This window comes from Patagioenas fasciata, chromosome 1 (assembly GCF_037038585.1).
Source record: "Patagioenas fasciata isolate bPatFas1 chromosome 1, bPatFas1.hap1, whole genome shotgun sequence".
In the NCBI taxonomy this organism is placed as follows: Eukaryota; Metazoa; Chordata; class Aves; order Columbiformes; family Columbidae; genus Patagioenas; species Patagioenas fasciata.
This window is the reverse complement of record NC_092520.1, coordinates 200,564,467-200,588,818: the sequence shown is the minus strand read 5'-3', so window position 1 is coordinate 200,588,818 and position 24,352 is coordinate 200,564,467. Positions and strand designations below refer to the sequence as shown.

Sequence of the window (24,352 nt, the reverse complement as noted above, 5' to 3'; positions counted from 1 at the left end):
TGGCAATGCCAATTTTAACCACGGCAGTTTCAGCTGTCTGCTCCCATACCACCACTTCAATATGCTGTGCAGAATATTCCTGTTCTGACTCTGTGTTTGCTTTCATTACAAAGAATTTTATAGTTGCTCGGGCCACCATTTTTGGAGTTAACTGTAGTATTAAGCTAAGCGAAGATGTTTCAGATAATTTGTCACTTCTACTGATCAAGCAGGAGTTCTAGAACAGCACTATAGCAATGGTCCAGAAAATTACCTGGCATAGTGTTCCTTAAAGATGATCACTACCCTATGAGGGCAATTCATGTAAGCTGTCTTCCAATCCTAAGTGAAAATATTCACTATTTAAAAGCACTAGATTTTGTATTTGATATGAAGAAACCAACACACTCTTCCTTTATATTCTGCTCATTTCAGTATGTAGACATGCAAGTGAAATCTAAGGATTTGCATTCACTCCTGGCCTTGTACAAGGTTTGTATATTAAAAGAAAAAAAAAAAAAAAAGAGAACTCTTCATTTCAAATGTCTGCTTGAGATCAGTTCCTTACGCTCAAAAACTCATTCACAATTTGTAGTGAGACATCAAAGATTTACCATTGGCTGAATTAGTTATGATGATGGGAAGCTTTAGACCAACTGCCTCTTCCAGAAGGAGAACATGATATGAGAGTCCAGAATTGCAACTTACATGAGTTTTCATTCTATGATCTTATATTTAAAACTAAATTTAAAGTTCATTATGTGAATCCTCAATACTCACTTTAACCTGTAAGCCTTCAAGTCCAGTCTAAAAAGAATCATCCAAAATTTACTGAGACACTGACAAGAAGGTCATAGTTAAAAACATTTAAAACACATCTACAGTTAACAACCATGCTGCTGTTGTGCCCCTAGAACATATAGAAGCTCCAGTACTGAACTTCAGCCTCCACAGCTGGATCAGTCATGGCTAATACTATGTGACATAAATGAAACAGCTTAATATTTCTGGATACAAAGATGGATAAGAAAAAAATTACATTCTGTTATTTTTAAAAAGGCTTTAATAGTCCAGTATCTTACCTGTGCTCAGCAGCTGGAACAGAATATCCTGGAACCGGATCTTTTGTACCATAGTACTTTTTAATTAATGCAATTCCTGCTACAGTGTCTGTTCCTTTGAAGTTCACCAAATGAGCTGAAGCTCCTATTCCTGCAGTCTGAAAAAGACGCCAGCTTCCAGTTGTCACGTCAACTATAGGAGCCTAAACCCAGTCTCCGCCTAGCACTAGTTTGTAACAGCAGAACTCTGACTCAGTTCCTGCTTCACTCAAACCCTCTTCATGCATTAACACAGGAAAGGCAGTTTCCATACAGAAAAAAAGCTCTCCCAGTCTAGTGCTCACAATTCAGACACATACCCACCCCTCATCGCAGATCCCCCCTCCACAATAAGTCCAAACACAGTGCTCTATGCATTCACAATTTCACTGCTGTTAACAGATACATGTGACAATCCTTTATGGTTAAGAACAATTAGACTTCTCAAATTATTAGACAAGTAATATTACCTCTTGTGAAGAAACTCCTCTGTAGCCAAAGTCATGCAGTTTATATTCCAGTCCTTCTAAGCTGCCAGAAGTCTCTAGCAAATATTTGGCCAAAATCTTTTTCTGCTCTCTCGAGTTTGTAGCCACTGTGATTGGATACCATGACTGCACAAGGATAGTCTAAAACAAAACCCATCACATTATTAGGTATATATTTGCTTAGGACTTAAAATTCCCACTTAGCATTTAATCAGGCACAAAAAGGTCTATTTGTTTTCATCATTCATTCAGAAAGCACTTATGCCTCCAAACATTTGCTTTAGGGCTACAGTAATTAGCCTTTATAATGCCTTTATAAGGTAGGCCAGGTATTGACCATCTCAGGAATTACTGCTCCCAAGCTACAGGCACACAATTCGACCCCCCCGCCTCTCCTTGTGGATAAAAGTACCCTTGTGAATTTCATGTACTATTACAATCTTTTGCCAACTAGGGGGACAAGGCCTGTGTAAGAACACTAAAAAATAATCCAGGCTTACTTTGAGTAGAAAACGAAAGCTGCTGGAGATTCCCCTTAAACTAGTGATGGATTCAGACTTTAAGTGCATTAATATTTATTCAGAAAAAAACAAACAAACAAACCAAAACATGTTAACTTTCCAAAACTGACCTCAATCCAATTAGTGAGCCAGTAGCACTCTGGATCTGTGTTTTCTACTGTGAAAAGGACATTTCCTCTGGGAATTACAGAGCCCTCAGGAACAGCCTTTATTTCTATAGGAAGATGGCCATCATATTTCTGTATAAGAAACAGCAAAGATTAAGGCCTACATATTTTTCATTTGATAAAGCTTTCTTCTTCATTTCTTTCAATCTAGAAACAATTTTGTTTGCACACCCACCATCCCAAATAAATTAAAAAAACCCCACAATTATCAAAACTGGAGGAAAATCCTGTAACCTAAAAAACAGTCAAACCAAATGATGGTTATCAGTTGTGTTCCTTGTGCAAACTGAGTTAGGGAGGCTTAAATATTCTGTACACATACATAAGTTCTACCCACAGAACAAGAAATATTTGCTGCTCAGTTTTCTTCAGTGCTTTTACATGAAGTTAAAAAAAGAAGTGGAAGTCATATTTGTTTACATATATGCACAATCTTAGCAAGAAAATCTGACAAAGGAATAAACAATGCAAACAGGGTATACAGGAAGGCTTCTTTTGACTAAACCAAAGGCATGCATTGACACAGAATCAGTTAAACCTCATTAAAACTCAGTATGGACAGACATGCAGCATTAAAAGTGTATTAATTCAGTTTAGCCAGAGAGGGATCAAGATTACTTTAAATACAGATGAGAGCAGTACACAATGTATAATGAAGCTTAAACACAAATATGGATTGAATTCACATCTGTAGTTATTTCAAATGGATGCAAGTCCTCTACAAAACTCTCCGTAACTTCCTCTTAGAAGACAGCGGTTTTATTTACCTTGCTGCCATTCTCATCATTTAGTTGAAATTACCTTGCACACCTTATGGTCCACCCTAGTTGCGAGATGACATCCAGATATATTCAGACAAATGCCACCATAAAATATGTACATTCAGGGTATCCAGGGAAAAATAAATGCAAATAACTAAAAATTGTGTTTTCAAATGCCAAAAACATCCATTCAGTAGAACCCACAATGAAACTTAGCATTTGATTAATCTGCAGAGATTAGAACAGCTCTGATGAATGCTGTTACAATAATCTGCCGCTTTTACAGAGATGTTTAAAATTACCTGAAGTCTGACACTTGTTTAAACAAAAGGGAAAGATGATAACTGTAGGAAGACTTAATTTGGAGGGATTTGTGTGTCAGAAGTGCTCACACCTTGTATTTCAAAATAAAGTTCAACTTAAGTATCTCTGAAAAATTTCGGAAACTATTGAACAAAACACGGATTTTCTGGAACTACACATGCAATAAGTTGTAATGCTTTCTACATTAGAATAAAAATGGTTATGATTAGTTACAGAAAGCAACATAAATGACTGAAGTAACCACTAAGCACTATATTACATATATAGAGATTTGCCAACAAGCCCCCACTTCTACTAGCTGGCTGACAGCAGCCATAAATCCTTATTACCTGCAAAGCCATATTTAGCGTCTGAAAGGATGAAAATTACTTTTCTCTAAGGAATTACAATTATATGATTATTCTTTGACAGCTGCTGCTCTCTGTACACTAAACATAAAAAGCTAAATTTATCCAGTCTTTACTATTGCGGTTGAAAGGAGAGACTGCTGTATTTATTCTACAGTTGATTCATAAATCCTTCATGATTATCTCATCTTATATTCACAATTTTTTACCTCCAGAATATAGTTCCATCCCTTTTCATTGAAGACATCATCTTGAAAATGCTCCCTATATACTTCTTTGGCTTCCTTGATTTTCTCTTTGGTCACCACTTTACCTGTGGTTTCAGAAACAGATGAAAGCTTAGAATATTGTGATAGTCATCAATTTATAAAGTAAATAACAAAAAGGTTCAGACTCAGAAAAGTTACTTTGTCTCTGACAAAGACATGGAGAACACAAACAGTATACTAGCTATGGTAAAACCAAATTTTACTTTTGTTTATTACATAGATTAGGATGTTTAAGAAACCAACAGGATAAAATAAACTTGTGGTTTTCAGGTGACTCAGGAACAATTTGAGATTATTACTCTTTTATGATGGTCAATAACCTGCCAAGGGTTTTAGCAGCAGAGCTTTTCCCAGAGGAGTGTGATGACTCTGCAAGTTGGCACATGCAACAAGACACAACCCCACTGGCACAAGGGTCGAGCTGTGCTGCTCCAGGGACAATTCCTGTGGAGAGGGTTTACAACCAGTCTTTAACCACTGCTGCAATAGGAGCTGACAAACTAACCACATTATTGGAATAAGCATTGCTACTGCTTCAGGACCAGTCACCTACTGGAAACATTAGAGAACAATCCTCAGATAGCTAAAGAGAAACAAGATTTATCAAGCATTTTGATTACAGTGGAATTCCAATCTTTGGCAGAATTGGCAGAGATACACATGAATTCTGGATGGAGACAAAGAGATGTAAGCCACATGACTGAAGTTTTCCTTCTCAAGCTTGGCAGAAGGCAACTTGCATGCAAGTCAGAACAGGTGATATTTGCACATAATGCAAAAAAACCCCAAACAAAATCTTAAACAGCACCAAGGAATTTTCAGATGTTATTCTTAAAATTGTCAACATTGAAAACGCTTTCACACGTAGCTGCTTTATTTAGTGACTTAAGCTGAGTGGCAATTGAAATTTAAGGGAAATTAAAACCATTATTAATTCACACAGTAAATAAACCAGCAAATACAAACTAAAGTTTATATTCAAAATGCAAAATGTATTTCTTGCCCTCAAATCTTGCTGTGATTCTATGCATAGTCTTGCTGTTTCCATTCATTTCAACTTAGCCCACTCAAATTGGGATATCAACACTTCTTCATTTTTAATAAAACCATTGGCATAAATACACATAGTAGAGAGGTGGCTGAATTAAGAAGTCAATACCATTTTATAAGGGTGGATATCTCATTTTCAGCATCACATAAACAAGACCTTATGCATGTCACTACCTACACTGTACCACGGTAACCTGGAATTGTTTCAACTATAAGACTCCAGGCTTGAGAAAAATCATGATATCTATTTATAGGTAAAATTTTACTGGAATTTGAAACAGTTACCTTTTAAGTATTTATTCAGAATGTACTGCAAACCATAAAAAACAGTTTCTTCATATTTCACTTTCCTTAATTTGGAATTTTCAGTCTTCTTTTCACGACATTCAAAGTAGGAATACACTTTGCTTGTATTAGGTGGATATTGCTTGTAGTGTGTAACCTACATTAAGAAAAACTACAGTAAGAGCTCAAAACATCACTACAAAGCACAAGAGAAACCATATTTTCATGTTAAAGCTTAGAGTAACTCCCAACTCTTCTGCATTATTATTGTTATTATTATTTACCCATTCGCATTCTACACAGTAAGTATTTAGGGGATTTCCCCTTTTTTAGCTGCATTCAATTTTCAGTTCAAAAGACTTGTTTTCCCTGCCTTATTTGCTTCTGTGTCAAGCCTTTCCCGCTAGAGTGATCTTCATGGTCAGCTCTTCCACCCCTCTGATGACTTTGATTAACTGGGAAAGACACTGGTTAGGATTTCAGGAGTCCTGAAATCCATCAACATGCAGGGTCAGTTTTCATTCTTTCACACTTTGGCCAAGCTTATGCAACAACTGATATAAATTGCCAATATGTTTTTTTTTTCAATCCCTCTGGTAGCAGAGCGCAGGCCATAGTTTGCTCTCAGGTGGAGGGGTACCCAATGCACTGGGAACTGACTGTCCCGGGGTGGAAACACAGCCCCACCATTTGCCACGGACTGATCCAGACTGAGCTGGAACAAGGTGAAACACCCAAACACCTGCAGTATATTGACAACATCGTTGGGTGGGGCAACACAGCAGAGGAAGCATTTGAGAAGTGAAGAATAATACAGGCTCTTTCAAAAGCTGGTTTTACTATAAACCAAAGTCAAGGGATGTGCACAGGAAATCCAGTTATTGGGAATAAAACAGCAAGATGGGCATCGTCATATCCTAATGGACACAATCAATAAAATAACACCTATGTCTCCACCAACTAACAAAAAAGAAACACAAACTTTCTTAGGTGTTGTGGGTCTTTGGAGAATACATATTCTAGGTTATAGTTCAATTGTAAGCCCTCTCTATGGAGTGACCCAGAATGAGGACTTTGAACGGGGCCCTGAGCAACAACAAGCCTTTGAACAAATTAAACAGGAGATAGTTCATGCAGTAGCGCTTGGGCCAGTCTGGGCAGGACAAGATGTGAAAAATGTGCTCTACACCTCAGCCAGGGATAACAGTCCCACCTGGGGCCTCTGGCAGAAAGCACCTGGAGAGACTTGAGGTCAACCCTGGGCATTTGGAGCTAGGGACAGAAAGATCTAAGGCCCATTACATTCTAACTGAAAGAAATACTAGAAGGAACTGAAAAAGAAATATTAGCAGCATGTGAATGAATTCAAGTGGTTTCAAAAGTGGCACCAAAGCACAACTTCTCCTGGCAGCCTGCCCGCCAGTGCTGGGCTAGGTGTTCAATGGCAGGGTCTCCTCTACACATCACGCAGCTGAGGCTACATGGAGTTAAGGCGGTCTCACTGATAATGCAGCGGGCTCAAATAGAAAATCCCAGTCACTCAGGAATTCTGGAACGGTCGTGGACTGGCCAGAGGGCTGAAACTTTGGACTGTCACCAGAAGAGATGGCTTACACTGAAGAGGCCCCTCTGTATAATTAATTACTGGAAAACGAAAAGAAATGTGCCCTCTTGGCAGATGGATCCTGTCATACTGTGGGAAAACATCAAAAGGGGAAAGCTGTTGTGTGGAGTCCTACACAAGTTGCAGAAGCTGCTGAAGGACAAGGGGAATTGAGTCAGTTTGCAGAGGTGAAAGCCATCCAATTGACTTTAGATATTGCTGAATGAGAAAAAATGGACAGTACTTAGAATCACAGAATCATTTCAGTTGGAAGAGTCCCTTAAGATTATAGAATCCAACCATAACCTAAATCTAGTATCAAAACACATCCCTAAGATGCTCATCTATACATCTTTTAAACACTTTCAGGGATGGTCACTCCACCACTTCTGTGGACAGCCTGTTCCAATGCTTTAAAACCCTTTCCATGAAGAAATTTTTCCTAATATCCGATCTGAACCTCTCCTGGCACAACCTGAGGCCATCTCCTACCTCAGTATATCTCTATACTGACTCCTGGATGGTGGCAAATGCCCTGTGAGGGTTGCTACAGCAATGGAAGTGGAACAACCGGCAGCACAGAGGTAAACCCATCAGGGCTGCTAAATTATGGCAAGAACATGCTTATGTTATAAAAGTACATCATGTAGATGCTCACATACCCAAGATTCATGCCACTGAAAAACACAGAAACAATGAGCAGGTGGACCAGGCTGCTAGAATTGAAGTGCTTACACAGGGTCAAAGATTTTCTGCTTCTCACACCACCCACCAGTGAGTGGGCTGGGGGTGCACAAGGAGCTAGAAGGGACACAGCTGAGACAGCTGACTCCAGTGACCAAAGGGATGTTCCAGACCATGCGACATGATGCGCAGCAGTAAATCTAAGGAGGCCGGGTGTGAGGCTGCTGCTTAAGGACTGGCTGGGCATCAGTCAGTTGGTGATGAGCAACTGTTTTCATTTCCATCATTTGTCTTCCTTGGGTTTTATTTCTCTCTGTTATTTGCCTCTCATTACAATTTATTATTATAATTATTTTATTTTATTTCAATTGTTAAACTGCTCTTATCTCAATCCACGGGTTTTCTCACTTTTATCCTTTCAGTTCTCCCCCCCCCCATCCTGCTGGGAGAGGAGTGAGTGAGTGGCTGCGTGGTGCTCAGTCACCCGTTGGGGTTAAACCATGACAACAAACAACAGCCTTTACCCAAGCGTCCCATTCACCATGAGCAGAGTGGGTTTCCCAAGCCCAGATTATGTTGAAGCCATCTTACAAACCTGTTGCTGTTGGTGATGCTGTTAAAATCTACCTGAGGATTGTACCTCCCCTCAAAGTTTGCTAGACAGACTTTTTCCCGATCTTTGAAAAAATTCATTTTCAGCATGAAGGAAGTATGAAAAGTTGCAGTCTGAAAGTGTATATTACATGGAAACTGGTTATATGAACATATAATGTTATGCTCAGTTCAACCATAACAGCTTTTTTAAGCTAGCGATAGTAAGTGTACTCAGAAATTTGCTTTGAGTAATGTATCACTTAAAACAAGTACACTTGAAATATTAACAACTTAAACCTGTTATTCCCTGATGTGTAAAAAACCAAACTCCATGCAAAATCCATAATTCCGTATTAAACAAAAAGAATACACAATGACATAAAATTCACACTGTCAGTGTTTAAACTATGGGATACATAGATCAGCTTAAGGCATTCCCAAAGGCAAAGCTATGTAAAGTTTTCTTAAGTTGTGATGAAACGAACAGTCCACGAACAAGTCTATACACTCCATAAGGGAAAACTTTTCCAACGGCAGAATAAAGCACTGTCACACAACAGAATAAAACTCTAAAGGGCGTGAAAGTCATGTCTGAATACTTCTCAAAACTTCAGATTTACAGGTTAGAGCATGAGTTCATTATAAGTTTCTAGCTGCTACTTTTTACTCCAAATCAACTTAAAAAAATTTGTTTCTAGTATTACAAGGAATTGGAAATGGGACAGTTTTGCCTCTTCTTCCTTATTGTCCCAGGTTTTGAATGTGTCCTGGGCACTTTCAAAATAAAATATTTGAAGGTTTCCTTTACCTGTACTGTTAAAACTGTGTATTAAATGATTTTAAAAACACAGTTTTCTTTTTAGTCTCAAATGCCACATATATTTAGTATTTCACCCAGTTTGGACAATGAACTCCTCCCAACTGAATTTTTCAGTTCTCCTATAACCACAACAGAATTGTGCTGGTGTGTTTCCAATGCTGCAAGGAAACATTCATTTAACGAAAAGGTCAGTTTTCAGATCTTTCCAGTATCTTTACTTCTATGAAGTTTTCAAGGCAAATCAAATAAAATCCAAGCTTGTCCTTTAAAGTTTTCTGTCTTTACTGCAAACAGAGCACAGCAACACAAGCATTTAATGGAGCACAAACCTATTCTGTTCCAATCCCACAGCCACTCAAAAGCAGAATGCTTAAGAGTAGCAATGTTAGACCCAACTGGCTTTTAGATTTAGTTCTAGCTATTAAGAAATGCCTCACTCCACAAATTATAGCATGTCCTTTTCCAGTTCTACATGGAAATTTAAAAAAAAAGTAGTAAATCACAGTGCCAGCTCACAGAAAACTCTCTTCAGGATATCACCACATTTACAGGCAGAAAAAAACCAACAAAACAACACACCACCAAAACAGAACGCTTTCCTGCCAAGCTCTCCCCTGCTCCTTACCGTGAACAGTCAAAAATATGCTATTTGACATTTTTCTAACTAATAGGAACACACACACACCTCCCTTACAAAAAAATTGTATTAAATGGACTCGAAGGAAAAAAAAAAACACATGTAATGAATCATTAGAAGATTCATTTACTTTAAGGCACAGTGAGCAGAAACTCCTTGCTTCAGTCACCTGTCGCCACTTAAGTTACAGCAACCGTATGAAGAAGTTTATTCTTTTTTACAACTGAGACTGACCTTTAAGTTTGTGCTTCTTCATGGTTTGATTTTATCACCTGAGAACTCTATTTCCATTTTATTGTTGTGCTACGGCTTCATGATTTCAGAATAGACACTCAACTCAGAGCCCCCCAGCTTAAAATGTACCCAGCAGATGTCCCAGGAACCCCAAACCAGTGTCTGAACTCCTTATGACAAGTTCTAGAGCAGAACAATGTAATGCTGCTGTTCTATCCACAACAGTTCAAACACAACAAAGAAAACTTGCATCCACACAGGACTGCCTACTCAGGTTTATTTAAAAAAAAGCAAAGCTTAATTATCCAGCCCACTAACTACAGGCACGTTGCTGAAGTCAACACCCACATTATAATGAAAGTTTGTGTGATCTCCGGCTACCATCTTTAGGATGATTTTTCGCTTTTGCAGTTCAAAGACATCTCCTGCAGCTAAATGCTTCTCTCTATCAAATGGGTGACAGGCCCAAAATTAGCCCAAGGTGTACAGCACACAACTGAGCTGGTGCCACCTTTTACCACAGTATTTAAATACAGGCTTTTTTTAGGGACTTCCCATTGTAGCTCTGCTTTGAAGCACGATCACAAAACACAGTGCTCTGGCTGCAAATCAGAACTTGAGGGCTGAAATCAGGTTTGAATGTTAACAGCCAGATTTATCCTTTATGTACCATACCTGGGGAAACAACTCCTCCAGACTACCTTGCTGGCAGTTTCAACCTAAAAAACCCCGCTCAAGTTTCTCAAACATTAAATCACAGGTTTAGCTAATTTTTCTGAAGCTAGATTAGATCTTAGCCTGAAAATATATACCAACTAGTGTACAGAAAACCGTTCATTCTAGCTATTCAAACCAAAACAAACATTTCGGATGTAATAGAAACATCAATTTATCAATGAAATTGTTTCAAGTATTTGAAAGAAATAATGATCTAATTATACACCAGTTATATGTGTAAGACACATTAGAATCTATTAGAATCTATTTGAAGCGTGAAAAATACACATCCCTGGCAATTAAGATATTTACACCTAAGCAATATTTACATCTGTAATTTCACAATGTTATTAGTTTTATCTATAAAGCTGAAACACCCTTTGGCTGGCCCCAAGGCTCCTCACAGACTACTCAGTATTCAAAGATACAACCACAGCCTTAAAGTGCCGCTTTCCAACTGCTGATTACTCCAGGCATGCTGTACAGGTATGTGAGATGCTGAGCACAAGACCTACATCCCTTGTTCACTTACCTGTTTTGCTCCCAAGCTCTTTGGCAGGGCACCACACCCAGCAGGAGCATCTGCCCAAAAAACATCTCAGCAGCTCCGATCATCAGCTGGACTACCAGCACACAGAGAAATAACACCCACCCACCACAGCGATGGTCAGCAGGTTTGGTATGTAGTGAAATGCCTGGTGGTGATCAAGCTGCAAGTACAGTTCACAGAAGACACAAATAATACCACTGAAAACAAACAAACAAACCAACCAAAAACACCACACACAAAAATACAAACAAACAAAAAAACCCCACATCACTAGAAGGCACTCGGACAATTAAAAATATGCTTCAAAAAATGCCTGAACTTTCCACGTTGTCCGATTACGTTCTGCATCCTTCTGTATTCTAAAGATGAGCAGAAAGAACAATTAGTGACAAAGTACGACATTTGAAATGTCTTTTATGTGACTTACAGATGGAGACAGTATCTGTGCTTTCAGTTAGGCGACGACAGAAGCAGGAGCAACTGTAAAGCTAATAGGAAACTCCTTCTCTACAGAAAAAAACAACACCCTTGAAGACCAAACAAAAGCCCCTACTGGGATTAAGAGACCCTTACAAGAAAACAAAACACCAAAATATCTTCAAAGGCCTTTTGATATTTAGTTCAAAGGCTGCAGTTTAGGTTTGTCTACAAGAAGTATGACAAACAGCCTTGGAACAGCCATCTACAACAAGGTTATGTACTATGACTGAAGGAGAACACTTATTTCAGCTGGGATAGCTCATTATTAAATTTAATCCAAATAAAGCTGTATTCTGAACAAATAGTACCTCCACAAGGAGTACTTAACTACATCGAGTCAGTAATCTGAGAAAAAAACATGAAGCAAAAATGGCAATTAGATCAGCCCCCCAACATTAAGAGTTAAAATTCAAGAAAACTGAATTAATGGGTATCTATCACAGAACAGGTACAACTGAGGTAAAAGCTGCATTTTTATAGGCTACGTAAGAAATTATTTGGCTTTTATGCCAGAGGTTCTTATAATCTACAAGCTTTGTTGGACAAGAGGTTGCAATGAAATGACTCTTTTGGCAGTGTTAGGTTAAAGGTTGGACTCAAAGATCTTAAAGGTCTTCTCCAACCAAAATGATTCCATGACTTTAAAAGGTTACTTAAGTCTATATGACTCAATCATTTGAAAACATGAGCAAACCAGGTCTGCCATCAGTAGGGAAGTCGGGCATGGCCAAATTCTCCATTTGTGGTTTATTCCTGGTGCTCAGTTAGGTCAGTGAAGAAAACAACCCCCCAAATATCCAGCCAGCAGGACCTTGCTTGTGCCACAACTCTATGAGTGATGATATCAGTTTAGCTAGGATGGTATTTGAACTTTCTGGAGTTATTTTGAAAAACCTTGAGTGCAAAAAAGGTACAGAACAACCCAGGTACTGAACCCATGGCACCCTACAGCCAGAAACACAAAGAATCAGAGGAACAGGTGGGAAACAAGGCAGAGCATGGCCCTGGCAGCTGGGCCCCTGGCCAGGGTGCTTCAGGGCTGCAGCGGGTGGCGATGGCCCGAGGGTCAGGCCAGTCACTGTCCTGACAGCCTTGTTGCTGCGCTGCAGTGAGCTACAGCCTCACCAGGGCAGGGGAACATCGACCACAGCCTGTTTTACATAGCAAGTTAAAATAAGAGCTACAGTTGTGGGGTGCAGTATCAGAATGGCTGGTTGATGATGGAAGAGACATAGCTGGGGGGTCCTCATGCCCATACACAACTTACTGAGTTAGGTGATTTTACCACAGTGGTGCTTCTGGCATTTGCACTGGAGAGACTTCTGCCAAGACCTCTGAGGTCCCATTAGTTCCGGTATTACACAATATTTGAAAACACTGTGTTAAGAGGCTGTGATTTGAAAGACTGCTTTACCTAAACCTTTATGAGGAGTGGTTAAAAGCAAAGGTTGCTAATAAACTATATGGGAAAATAACACTGTTAACAATGAGATGAACCGGTGCTTGAGAACAAGGGGAATGCTTTACATCAGATACACCTCACAGGGATGAGACATAAGCAACAGCAGTTGTAAGGTATTGCTGACTCCCTTCAGGAAAAACAAAAACAAACCACAACACTGCGACTAGCAGTTATATTCAACAAGGATGCACTTGTAACTTTCAGAGCAGTCACTAAAGGAATGCACACTGCAAACAAAAGTAGAAACAAAACACAAGCCAAAAGTCAGTGTGGTAAAACAATAAGCTTATTTGAACACAAGAGGAAAGCCCAGAAGAATCCATCTTCAGTAAGTCAACAAAAAGGGCATCCACCAATAGCAGGTAAAGTGTAAGACACTTGGAATAAAAAATAGCAACAAGAATAATAATTATTAAAAAAATAAATAAATAAATCTAAGAGTCAAGTACAACCTTACTATTTTGGTTATACATAAGCTTCAAATTACCATAGAAAAGTAGCCTTAGAGAGGTTCCAGACCCCTTAAGCAAAATGTGAAAGTGAAGCAAATACACATTAAGATAATGTTTAGGAACTAAAGTGAGAATATTGGCAGATATCTGTTTCTTTGATATGAGAGGGACAAGCTAATGCAAGTTATGACTGAAGGTTCACCTTGTACCACTTCTAATGTGTGTCTGTTTTAGTTTATCCAGCACCTTGTGTATTGAAAACTAAGAGCACTAGGGGCAAGCAAAAACAAATTACAAGATCAGTCAGTACGAAGAAAACTAAGTAAAGCACATGGAAGCAACTGAATTCCTATGGAAGCTGCACGTTATCAGCAGAGATGGTGTAAGTGATCATATCCACACTCACTTAAAAAACGAGGTCAAGTGTAAGCACTAGAACTGAATGTATTCAGAACTGCTGAGAGAACATACACTGTTTAAAAAAGGTAATAAGTTACAGCAGATTTCTTTACCACTAAAAATGTATGTGTGTTTTGCATGCAAGATTATCATAAAAAAGATAACAGAATGACCTATGTTTACTGTTTACACATTTGTGAATAGTAAGCTGTACTACTTTACATACTGCTATTTATAAAAATTTCCTGTTACTTAATGAAAAAAAGAAAAACATTTACATTTTCATCAATTAAAGTTGCAATGATTCTGGAAGGGGTTACTTTCCATTAATTTAAAAATTGGCTGAATTCTGTACAGTTGCAGTGTTCCTTTAGAGTAATGATGAACTGGAGTTTGTAACAGGACCGTGTGACTGCAAATCAAAACTTGGAAGATAACAAACCCAGATAGAGCAAAGATTGCTTCTCACAAGGAATGCCGAGCTAGAAGTTTCCAATGCTTTTTCAGTGACAGAATTACAGCAGGTAAGAGAACACATTCACTCTCTCATCATAAAATTTTAATTAAAAAAATACATATGGACTGCTGAAAATAATGTTTTGCAGTCATTAAGTGCTAGTTAAAACCAATATGCTAGAGAATACTCAGGTCTCTTTCTTGCATACCTCTAGCCTTCTAAATAAAGAATACACAGGCTGTCAGCGCCTCGAATAAACACACACTCACGTGAAGTGCTTCAGAAGTAAGTGCTCTCCTACATGCCTGCAGAGCAAAAGAAGTCATTCAAAGTGACAAATACTTAAAATTCAACATGTAAGGCATACAGAGTTAAAACATATCTTTTAGGCTTCCTTGAAACGTCCAGAACAAACTGAATTCTGAAACAGATCTCATTTACAGTCCAGATAGCAAGCCAGCTCTTCGTATGGGAAGCATGGCAGCTTATTACAGCTATCAGCTTAATTATAAAACATTCCAAGTTGTCGTGGTTTCGGCTGGGGTAGAGTTAATTTTCTTCCTAGTAGCTGGTAAAGTGCTGTGTTTTGGATTTAGGATGAGAATCATGTTGATAATACAGTGATGTTTTAGTTACTGCTGAGCAGTGTTTACACCAAGTCAAGGACTTTTCAGCTCCTCACACTGCCCTGCCAGCGAGGCAGCTGATGCTGCACAAGAAGCTGGGAGGGACACAGCCCACAGTACAACAATAATACATTTCACTGGTAAAAGCAAAATCATTTATTATTACTTCAGCAAACAAGGTTCATCCCTCATTTTTATAGCTTTTGTCCACTTGCAGCTCATGGTCCATCCAACCTAGGCCTGGTATACACCAGTCACCAGTACCTTCCAACTGAACAACACAGCTCCGCTAAGCTGATCCTCCCAATGCCATTTCAGACCACATACACCCTGCAAGGTTTCCTGCCCATGTAGAAATAAACAAACATAGGATGAACTGAGCATAGGGAATCAAAGAGAATGAAAATGGAGAGGTGGTGTGCCAATAACATCAGACGAACTGATGAGTATGGAGCCTTTCGCTTGGGAAGCACAATGAGTGAAGAGAACCCTCACTGAAGGAGCAGGGAAAGATTGCTGGGACTTTTTGGTATAGCCACAAGGGTAAGACATCATGCAACACAGACAGTAGCCTTCAAGGAGCCTGCTGATATCCCCTCATCACAGCTTTCTAGCAACAAGGATTTTGACTTCAAACGCTTCCCTTCTTCAGTAATACCAAGTCACAAGCAGAACGTTTCACCATTAAAAGCGCCACTGCTGTACTGGACATTGACACACAGAGGTTCCTCAGATAACAGCGCATTGATGAATCTCTTGAAAGTTATATGATCCAAAGAAATAAAAAGACTGCTGTCATTTATCAGCAAGATGCGCACACACTGTACCATATGCCCACACCCAGACTCTGAAGAGATGGCATATATAATACCCAGCACACAGGAGGAATTATGCTGGTGGGGGATTTGGAGAAGCTTAAGAATATGCAACAAAGTACACAAGGAGAAACAAACAAACAAACAAAAAACCCCACAAAAACAACAAACAAACTGATGTAAACACATTTATCTTGTTATGTGGGTTAGAGATAAACTGGACAATTCGAAGCCCGGCCTCAAAATCCTTGAGCACTTGTCCAATTCAGCAAGCCTCAGTTCATAATAAAAGCTAGTACTAGGTCCAAAGTATAACAAGTCTCTGATATTCACCCACTGGGAACTATTCCTCACTAGAATACTTGAGTATACTAGGAATCAGCATGATCCTCAGTTGTTTTTCAAAAACAGTTCTTAAGATCTTCAAACCAAACATTAGATAATCTATGACTTAAGAGGAAATGTCCTATGATGCACACACAGACAAGAAAATAGTTTAGAAAGAAGGCAGCCTGGATTAACTGTCAACAGACATATGTTTTCCTACCAAATTACTTTATGTTGCTTGTTTCTGAATTTTTATAGACGCTAAACCAGTATACAATTTTCTCTCTACCCCAAACTTGCAACTGTAGCAACAGAGAACTGGGACACTGGAGCTAACACTCAAACTAATGAGTTGTGACAGTTATGACCCTGAGATACCAGAACTTTTTACTCATGGGCAGCTGCCTAAGCTAGGGTTCTACTGTTTAGGATGGTTTGCACATTTTTTTTCCCCGAGCTGTTTATTTTCACATGACTGTCGTCACCAATATTAGTTTGTATGAATCGCCGTCTGCTGCAATAGGATCATCAAGTAAGCTTCTGAACTGATTATGTTTTTTCCTCAGTCTGAACCTTATACATGGATAGGACCGCACACAAACAGATGCTACAACTGTGGATACAGCAGAAGTGTCTAAAAATACAAATTTAACAAGATCAATTCTCACTTTTGTTTAAATTGCTAGTAAGAGTGTTTGGTAACTCCTGTAAAAAGCTTGATGTTGCAAACTACCAGATATTTTAGTGCAATTGTTACTCAAAGTGCTCTCACTAAGTGTGTTTCATTGATTAGGAAATGACAGTATTATACAGGGAGAAGAAAAGTGATGTTTGCTCACATTACCTAACAAGATAAAAGAAGCTACCTGTTTAAGCACTGTTCAAAGATGCTAGAGTTCCTAAAATTTGGAAAAACCATAAAGGAAGAGATGCAATTTGGATAGTTCTAATAAAGCAAAGTAGACAATTCCAACTGTTTTCAGTATAATGCAAAATGCCTCTAGCTGCCAAAGAAAACTTCACCCAAATGCAGTTGTAAACTGGGAAAAAACCCTCAGGCCTTCACTTGACCTCTTTAAGATTTCTACCACTCCTGGAATGTTACCAAATCATCCTTCCTATAAAACAGTAAACAGAACAGAACCAAACTGGTCATCTGTCATCCCAGCGCTCCTCACTACCCCTGATCCTCGAGCAGATCCAGTGAATTCAGGAAAAGTAGTGTGCACATTAGATTTAAAATAGATACTGTTTAAACCCAGGCCTACAGTATTTAATTTCATTAGTCTCAGACATGGAAAAACATGGATCTTCCATATTTGAATAAGTTTGATAACGAACACTTTAACAGAGTTCTTAAAGAGGACTGTAGCTAGATTATACCCTTAATGAAAGCAGTTTCGTGAGTCCTCAATAGCAGCATTAGGGTGCTCTGACTGAGCTGCTCCAAGATTTATCAGCATCTTCTAACACAACTTCCCACAAAGAGGAACAATAAGTGCTAAGAACTTCTGTACAAAAAGAGCATATTTATGTAAAATCATATAATAATAATGATGATGATGATGTCACAGAGGAGCTGGGAAAGGTACAACAGCACAAGTCAGCAATCGAAACAAGTACTGAGGCTTGTACTTTGGTAGTTAGCCAGTAACAAGGCTAGGCTGTAACATCCTATTTGCTTTTTTCAATTCTTCTATCTAGAAGTACCCTCCCCTTCCCCCTGAAGCCAATGCAAGTGGTCAGATCTTTAAAGGACTGTAACATAATAAATGCTTTATAATAATAATCAGGACCTTTACTGTAGTTTTGTTTAGGGCACCAACAACCTTTTTGACACTGCAATGCAGCTCCTGAGGGAAGTTTTACAAGTCTAGGAAAGCCTGGGCACATCTGGATGACCAGATTTGGGGAGTCACACGCTGGCTCTACCCAGTGCCCAGAAACAGTACTCTTACATTAATGCAAAGCTACGCAGAAGCAGGACTTTGGCCTGGGTATCACCCATGCTGGGAGGCAACGTCAAGAGCTTCTGGGTCAGAAAGCACTGGATCGGAGTGCAGGCAGCGTGCCTGTACTTGGCCATGGCTATCAAATAACTCTCTTTCATGGAATGAAGGGAAGATTGTGAAGTGTGAGTCCCTACTTTGAAGCACCTTGTCTAAAAAATTTGACACTGCGATGACGAGAAACTAAGCGGAGGGCTAGAAAAATGCGTATTTCGAGCGAGCCGGTTCCTCGGAGCACTCCGCATCACATGCGAACGGGAAAACGCAGGCAGCACCCGGCACGGTGTCGCCTCCCGCGCTGAGCAAAGCGGGAGAAACGAGAGACGGGAAACCCCGGCACCCGCTCCGCTCGCTGCCCGCCCTCCTGCCGAGGCAACACGTGCGCCCGCTCCCGTCCCCAGCGAGGGGGGGGCGCGCAGCCCGGCGACCGCCGCGGGCCAGAGGATGCTCGGCGGTGCTCCCGCCTCCAGCAAGCCCGCCATGGCCGCCCCTCGCGCCCTGCCCGCCCCGCTCCGCGCCCCCGAGGCGGCGGGACGGCGGCGCCCACCCCGCCCGCTTTCACTTTCTTTTCTCGCCCAGCCGCCGCCGGCGCCCTCCCGGCAGCGCAGCCCCGTGCACCCGGCGGGGGAGCGGGCTCGGCCGCCCCCTCCGCGGCTCGGGGCTGAGGGGGCAGCCCTGACCAGGCCCCCGCTCGCGCCGCCCGGAGGCCGGGCACCTCATGGGGGGGCCTCCCAGCCCCGGCCAGGCGGGCAGCGGAAAGGAGCCCGTGGCGGCGGGGCCGGCCTGGCTCGGCGCCCCGCGGATGGAGCGCTCCGGTGCCAGGCCCGGCGAGTCCGGTGCGGCGGAGCCAGGGCGCCCGCAGAGGTGACCCCCGCCCGCCTGCCGTGCCCGCGCCCACCTTGTAGGAGTCGGTGGCGAGGAGAATGTTGAACTCGGCCCCGGCCGCAGCGCACTCCATGTCGCCGAGCCCGAGGAGGCGCCGCCGCCGGCACGGACACGACTGGGCTGCGCCGCTGCCGCCGCCAGGCGCTCGGTGTTGGGGGGGGGAGAGGAGAAAGGGGGGACTGGGAGGGGGCGGGGACAAGGGGATTAGGGCCGGGGGGCGGAGACCTCGCGCGGCTTTCTGCATCGCTGATTGGCTGCAGGTCCCCGCCGCCGAGGGAGGGGCCGTGAGGTCACTTCGCGGGTGGGGCGGGGCAAGGGCGCCAGGCAGGCTCTGATAGGTCCCGCTACCTGGTCGGTGCAGGGGAAGGGAGGTGGTGGTTGTGGCGTCACGGGAGGCAGGGACGAGCCCCGTGCTGCACGTTCTCTTTCATTGGATTCCGGGCGGAGGGCAGGAGGGGCGGGGCCGCTTCTGTGACGTTACTGCGCGGCTCGTGAGCGCTCTCTCGGTATTGGCCAGCGGTGCGGCGCGGGGCGGGCGGGGTGCTGGGCCGAGCGGGCGGGGAGAGCGCGGCCGGCGGGGCTGGGAGCGGCGTGCCCATGCGCAGCGGTCCCGGTTTCGATTCTGCCTCGGGGCGGCTGTTGCGGGAAGGAGCGGGCGGCGGTCACAGCCCCTGCGGGGGCTGGTCTGGGCCCGGCCTGTCTCGGGTCAGCTGCTTTGCTGGTGACCGGGGCGGGGGGGCCGGCTCCCCGCTCCCTCAGGCCATGAGGAGCCCCGTGCCGCAGCGGGCTGGGTTGGCCGGCGGCCGGGCTCTGGGCGTTGCCTCGGGGGGAAGGTGCCGGCAGCCGCCCTGGTGGCGAACAGCCGAAGGGAGGGCAGGGCGGGCTGCGAGGGGCCGCTGTGCAGCCCGACAGTGTCAGCCCCATGGCGTGACGGGTCCTCTCCGGGGCCTCAAAGCCCGTGAGTGCGGGCCGGTGCACGGGACGGGTCCCCAGCAGTGACACCGACCCCGGACAACACAGGTCACTGACTACACCATGCCTGGGCCTGGGTCAGGCCCTTGGGTACGTAAGGAGGAGGAGAACAGAGCAGGCACACGTAGTTGGGGAAAGAGATGGAGTAACGAGCAGGACAACTTTGGAAAGTATGTGAGCACTTGAAAAAGACCTGCAGTTGTTGGGTGGAGAACGGTGACAACCCAGTGTGGGAGCTGCTGCTCCAGTCAGGCCTCCTGTGGTCCCGGCGCTGGGACTGCCCTGCGGGAAAGGGCTGCCCGGCCTTCCAGAGCACCGAAACCTCCATCTCTGCCTCCACGGTTCAGACCAGGAGCTCCAGGGGAATCAAAATATACTTTTCTATAGAACAGTACTTCTTGGCCTTCTTTTAAGTAGGTGTTGTTCTGAAATAACATGTAAAGATACATATGCCTTCCAGAAGCTTTGCTTTATACTCATAATTGGTCTTTTGTGTAAACACTTGATGTTTTTTAATCATATTCAGCTATTGTCTGAGTTGTTCTGTGACAACCGGAAACACTTCTTTTGGAGCAAGTAGCAAATATGGTTTCTGCCACAATCATGGATTTTTCATGATGGGAAAATGATCTTGCTCTCTACTACGCACATGTATGGAAACATAATAACATTAAATATTTAGCATACTACTGATGTGTATTGCATTAAAAAGCTGCTTAATTAGCCTTTTCTGTAAAACTGTTGATGAATTAACACTTAGGTTGACATTTGATGTCATACAAATCCAACCCCCAAATTGTATAGCTAGGAACTGTTTATTAAGACTATTCAGAAAATATCATTTTCACCAGTCAGATTTTTACAGAAATGTGAATATCCAAGAAAATTGTGAAGAATAAGATCAGGAATGGGATCCAGTTATTTTGCACTTGGTTTTGCATTGATCCTGGTTGATCCATAATTGCACTGTGAGCTACATTCTTTCAATTATGCTTGTGTGCCACTGTTGACTTCAGTGTGCTCTTGTGTTGTGCCATTTCGTGGAGAGAAGCACCAGTTCTTTTGTTTAATTGTGACTACTTACTATTAAGCTATTTACTTACTGTTTTTAAAAAAAGGTAAACACCGACAGTTATTAACAATAACCAAGCTAGATGAAACTACTTTCATCAGCTTTCTTAGGAGTAAAAGGGGTTCCCATGGAGCAGGAAAAAGTCACTGAAGCAGTTGGAAACATTAAGATGTGTTACTAGTTTTCTGTAGGCTTCCCTCTGCCAGCTTACCTGTGTGCTCTTTTGTAAAAAAGTCTGGGAGTAGCAATGGTAAGTGCTATTATTGCTATTATGCACCATGAACTTGCAACTAAGTCTTCTTGTCTTAGATTTTCCACTTGCTCTTGTTCAGTCCCATGGACATGAAATTACCATTACTTCAACCATTACAGCAAAAACAGTTGAAATTTACATTTTCTTTCTCAGGGCTCTCTGTAGCTCTTTCACTTCTTATGTCCTTGTCGTGTTTGTTGCTGCACAGCTGTCGCGGTTTAACCCTAGCCAGCAACTCAGAATCACACAGCCAGTCACTCACTCCCCCACGTTGGGATGGGGGAGAGGATCAGAAAGGTAAAATTGAGAAAAGTCATGGGTTGAGATTAAGACGGTTTAATAGGTAAAGCAAAAGGCACGTGCACAAGCAAAGCAAAACAAGGAATTTATTCACTCCTTCCCATGGGCAGGCAGTTCAGCCATCTCCAGGTCAACTGGGCTTCATTACCTGTGACAGTTTCTCAGGAAGACAAATGCCGTCACTCCCAAATGCCTTTCCCAAAAATATATACTGACCATGACATCACATGGTATGGAGAATCCCTTTGGCCAGTTGGGGTCAGCTGTCCTGGCTGCACCTCCTCCCAGCTCCTTGTGCACCCCAGCCCACTGACTGAAAAGTCCTTGACTTGGTATAAACATTGCTTGGCAACAACCCAAACATCAGCGTATCCTCAACATTCTTATGGTAAATCCAAATCGCAGCACTATACCAGCTACTAGGAAGAAAATTAACATGCTGCCAGCCAAAACCAGGACAATAGCCATCCAGGTGTGCTCTCTTCCATTGGCAAAACTTAAAGTACTGTTTATGTGATAGTCTAGAAAGTTGTGCTACCTTTTTTCACATTCTTCATAAATAAAAAAATGTTTTTTCTGAAGTTGCCTCCTTAATTCCTTATGAGGATTCTTTTCATGGAGTGTCCCATCAGTGTAAAAACATGAGTACAGGATAATTTGAAGTGATTTTTATATACAAATCTCTCTTGTTTTATTCTCTGGTGGTGTTTGCATCAGAATTTCCCCCCTTACCACATCCTTTATCTCTCTGCTTTTCATGGTGAAACTTCTCTGCCACAGAGGACAGATCTTTTTTTTTAAAGTCTGTTTTAGTATGTGGAAGATTAGTAAAAAGAAAAAAAAATTCATCAGATCAGTCTTTTATCTTTACTATTGCAAGAAATTAGAAAACTTGGAGAAATACTACAGGGCTTTTTTTTTTAAATTACAATTCTTGCTACAGAATTCTGCTGATACATCTTCAGGCCTTCAATAGAATAATTAATGATGATTTGGTCAGACAGAATTTTTAATTGTCAGCATCCTCCTCCTCCTCCTCCTGCTCGCTCTTTCTTGTATCTTACAATGTGCCAGAACTTGAATAATGGTTTAATTTAGCTCATATGAACGTATCTAAGGCTCTATCTCTAATGAAATATTGTAAAGTTAGGACACTTCAGAGTATTAATAGAAAATGGTATTATGCTAAACAGAACTGTATTAAGTCACAGTTTGCTGGTGAAGAGAACATATTTTAAGTTTGGAAAAAATTAAATACAACTTTTGCAGCAGTAGATGGTGGGAGTATAGTTACAATGGCAGAAGAGAAATATTCCTAGGAATCTCAAACAATATTCTTGTGCTGTGTTTGTCATCTATTATCTGTGAAACTGACTTTGGACTGTTCATCTGAGTTACTGAAATGAGGATTTGTAATGTATGTGGGGCTTAAATTTTCAGAAATCGTGTTCGTCAGTTTAAATGCAAGTTCAGGTAAATTGTTTCTGATACTATGTAGCCTACTGATAGAGTCAGAATTCTTCGATATTCTAACATTTTCCGCTGGCATGTGAGAGATTTTTAGAGGTACTCATTTTAGATATTTTTAATAAACGAACCTCAAATGGTGGCTTTAATAAGTTTGTATTAGTCCAGGGACATGTTCCCCAGGAGTTTCTGACAATAAATAATCTTCTGCGTAACAGAAGTGTCCAGTCAGCATTTTATGTATATAAAGTCTATTATAGTGTCTGCTGCTCTATTTGGAGGAAAGTAATTCTACAAATATGTCCTCAATTGATGTCTTAGGAGCCATAAAAAGACCACCAGATTAACATGGGTATTGCATTACATCCCTTCTTCAATCACTATTGCAAAACTTGATATTTATTTCATCTAGCCATGAGAGTCCCATCACAGTAGCACAGCAGATCTGTGCGACTGAAATTTCTGCACATGCCGTGGTTACGCACAGAAAATGAATTTTTCCACCTGAAGAGTTTCTGGTTCTTTTGGTCAATAATTCTGAGCCTGAACCAATCCCCTGTGTTCCCCTTATCTTGGTGATAATTCCAGGGCATATTGACAGATTAAATGTTAACATTATCTCTTGATACTGTTATTTTTCTGTTCAAATATGCTGGCTAAAGAAGAGAATTTTAGCTCTTTTATGCTTCAGGTTTGGGGCAACTAGTACTTGTGGTGGTGTTTAAGCTTTTGATGATTGGCAACAAGTCCCTTGGTGCCCGATGGTCAGGTTGGTATTGCTGGAGTTTATCAAACCTCTGCCACTCTCCACCTTGGTGCGTAGAAGTATTCACTGTGGAGCTATGAGGAAAACAGTGGAGCCTGAAGACTTTTTTTCAAGTCTAAGTCTCCTAAATCTCATTTTATCCGTAGTAAAGCTTCCCATCCTGCATCATTCCACGGCATCTCAGTGTTTGCTCTGTGTTCTCACAGCATTCTTTCACCTTGGACACCTGAGTAGGGCTCCGGAGTTAATCAGTGCATAATTGGTTAAGATCATCTAAGTGGATTTTAGTGGACTCAAGAATTTAATTCTCGTTGCTAAACAGCACCCATCAATAGTCTTGTTAAATAGTATCGTGATCACAAGGAGTCATGGAAAGGTAGATTATTTTGCATAGAAGTGAACAGAAAAATTCCAGACACATCATTTTAAATCATTTTCAGTGAGTGAAGCAGGCCTACAATTTCTGTCCTGAAGTTTATC

The 24,352-nt window shown here is 41.6% G+C and overlaps 1 protein-coding gene across 2 annotated transcripts in view; it reads right to left on the bottom strand.

Annotated features, from left to right (window-relative positions):
• The window catches only part of NAMPT (nicotinamide phosphoribosyltransferase), a 31,900-nt gene extending 12,674 nt beyond the window's left edge, over positions 1 to 19,226 (bottom strand). Inside the window, exons 1-6 of one of the 2 annotated variants that reach the window (XM_071803436.1) lie at positions 19,056 to 19,226; positions 5,292 to 5,448; positions 3,897 to 4,000; positions 2,199 to 2,327; positions 1,550 to 1,708; positions 1,062 to 1,198 (exon numbers count right to left, since the gene is read on the bottom strand). In XM_071803436.1, coding sequence (XP_071659537.1) covers positions 1,062 to 1,198; positions 1,550 to 1,708; positions 2,199 to 2,327; positions 3,897 to 4,000; positions 5,292 to 5,448; positions 19,056 to 19,115 — 746 coding nt within the window. In that variant the 5' untranslated portion in view covers positions 19,116 to 19,226. The remainder of the gene's footprint in view (positions 1 to 1,061; positions 1,199 to 1,549; positions 1,709 to 2,198; positions 2,328 to 3,896; positions 4,001 to 5,291; positions 5,449 to 19,055) is intronic. The other variant, XM_065839874.2, reaches the window with a different exon arrangement.
• Positions 19,227 to 24,352: the final 5,126 nt, after the last annotated feature.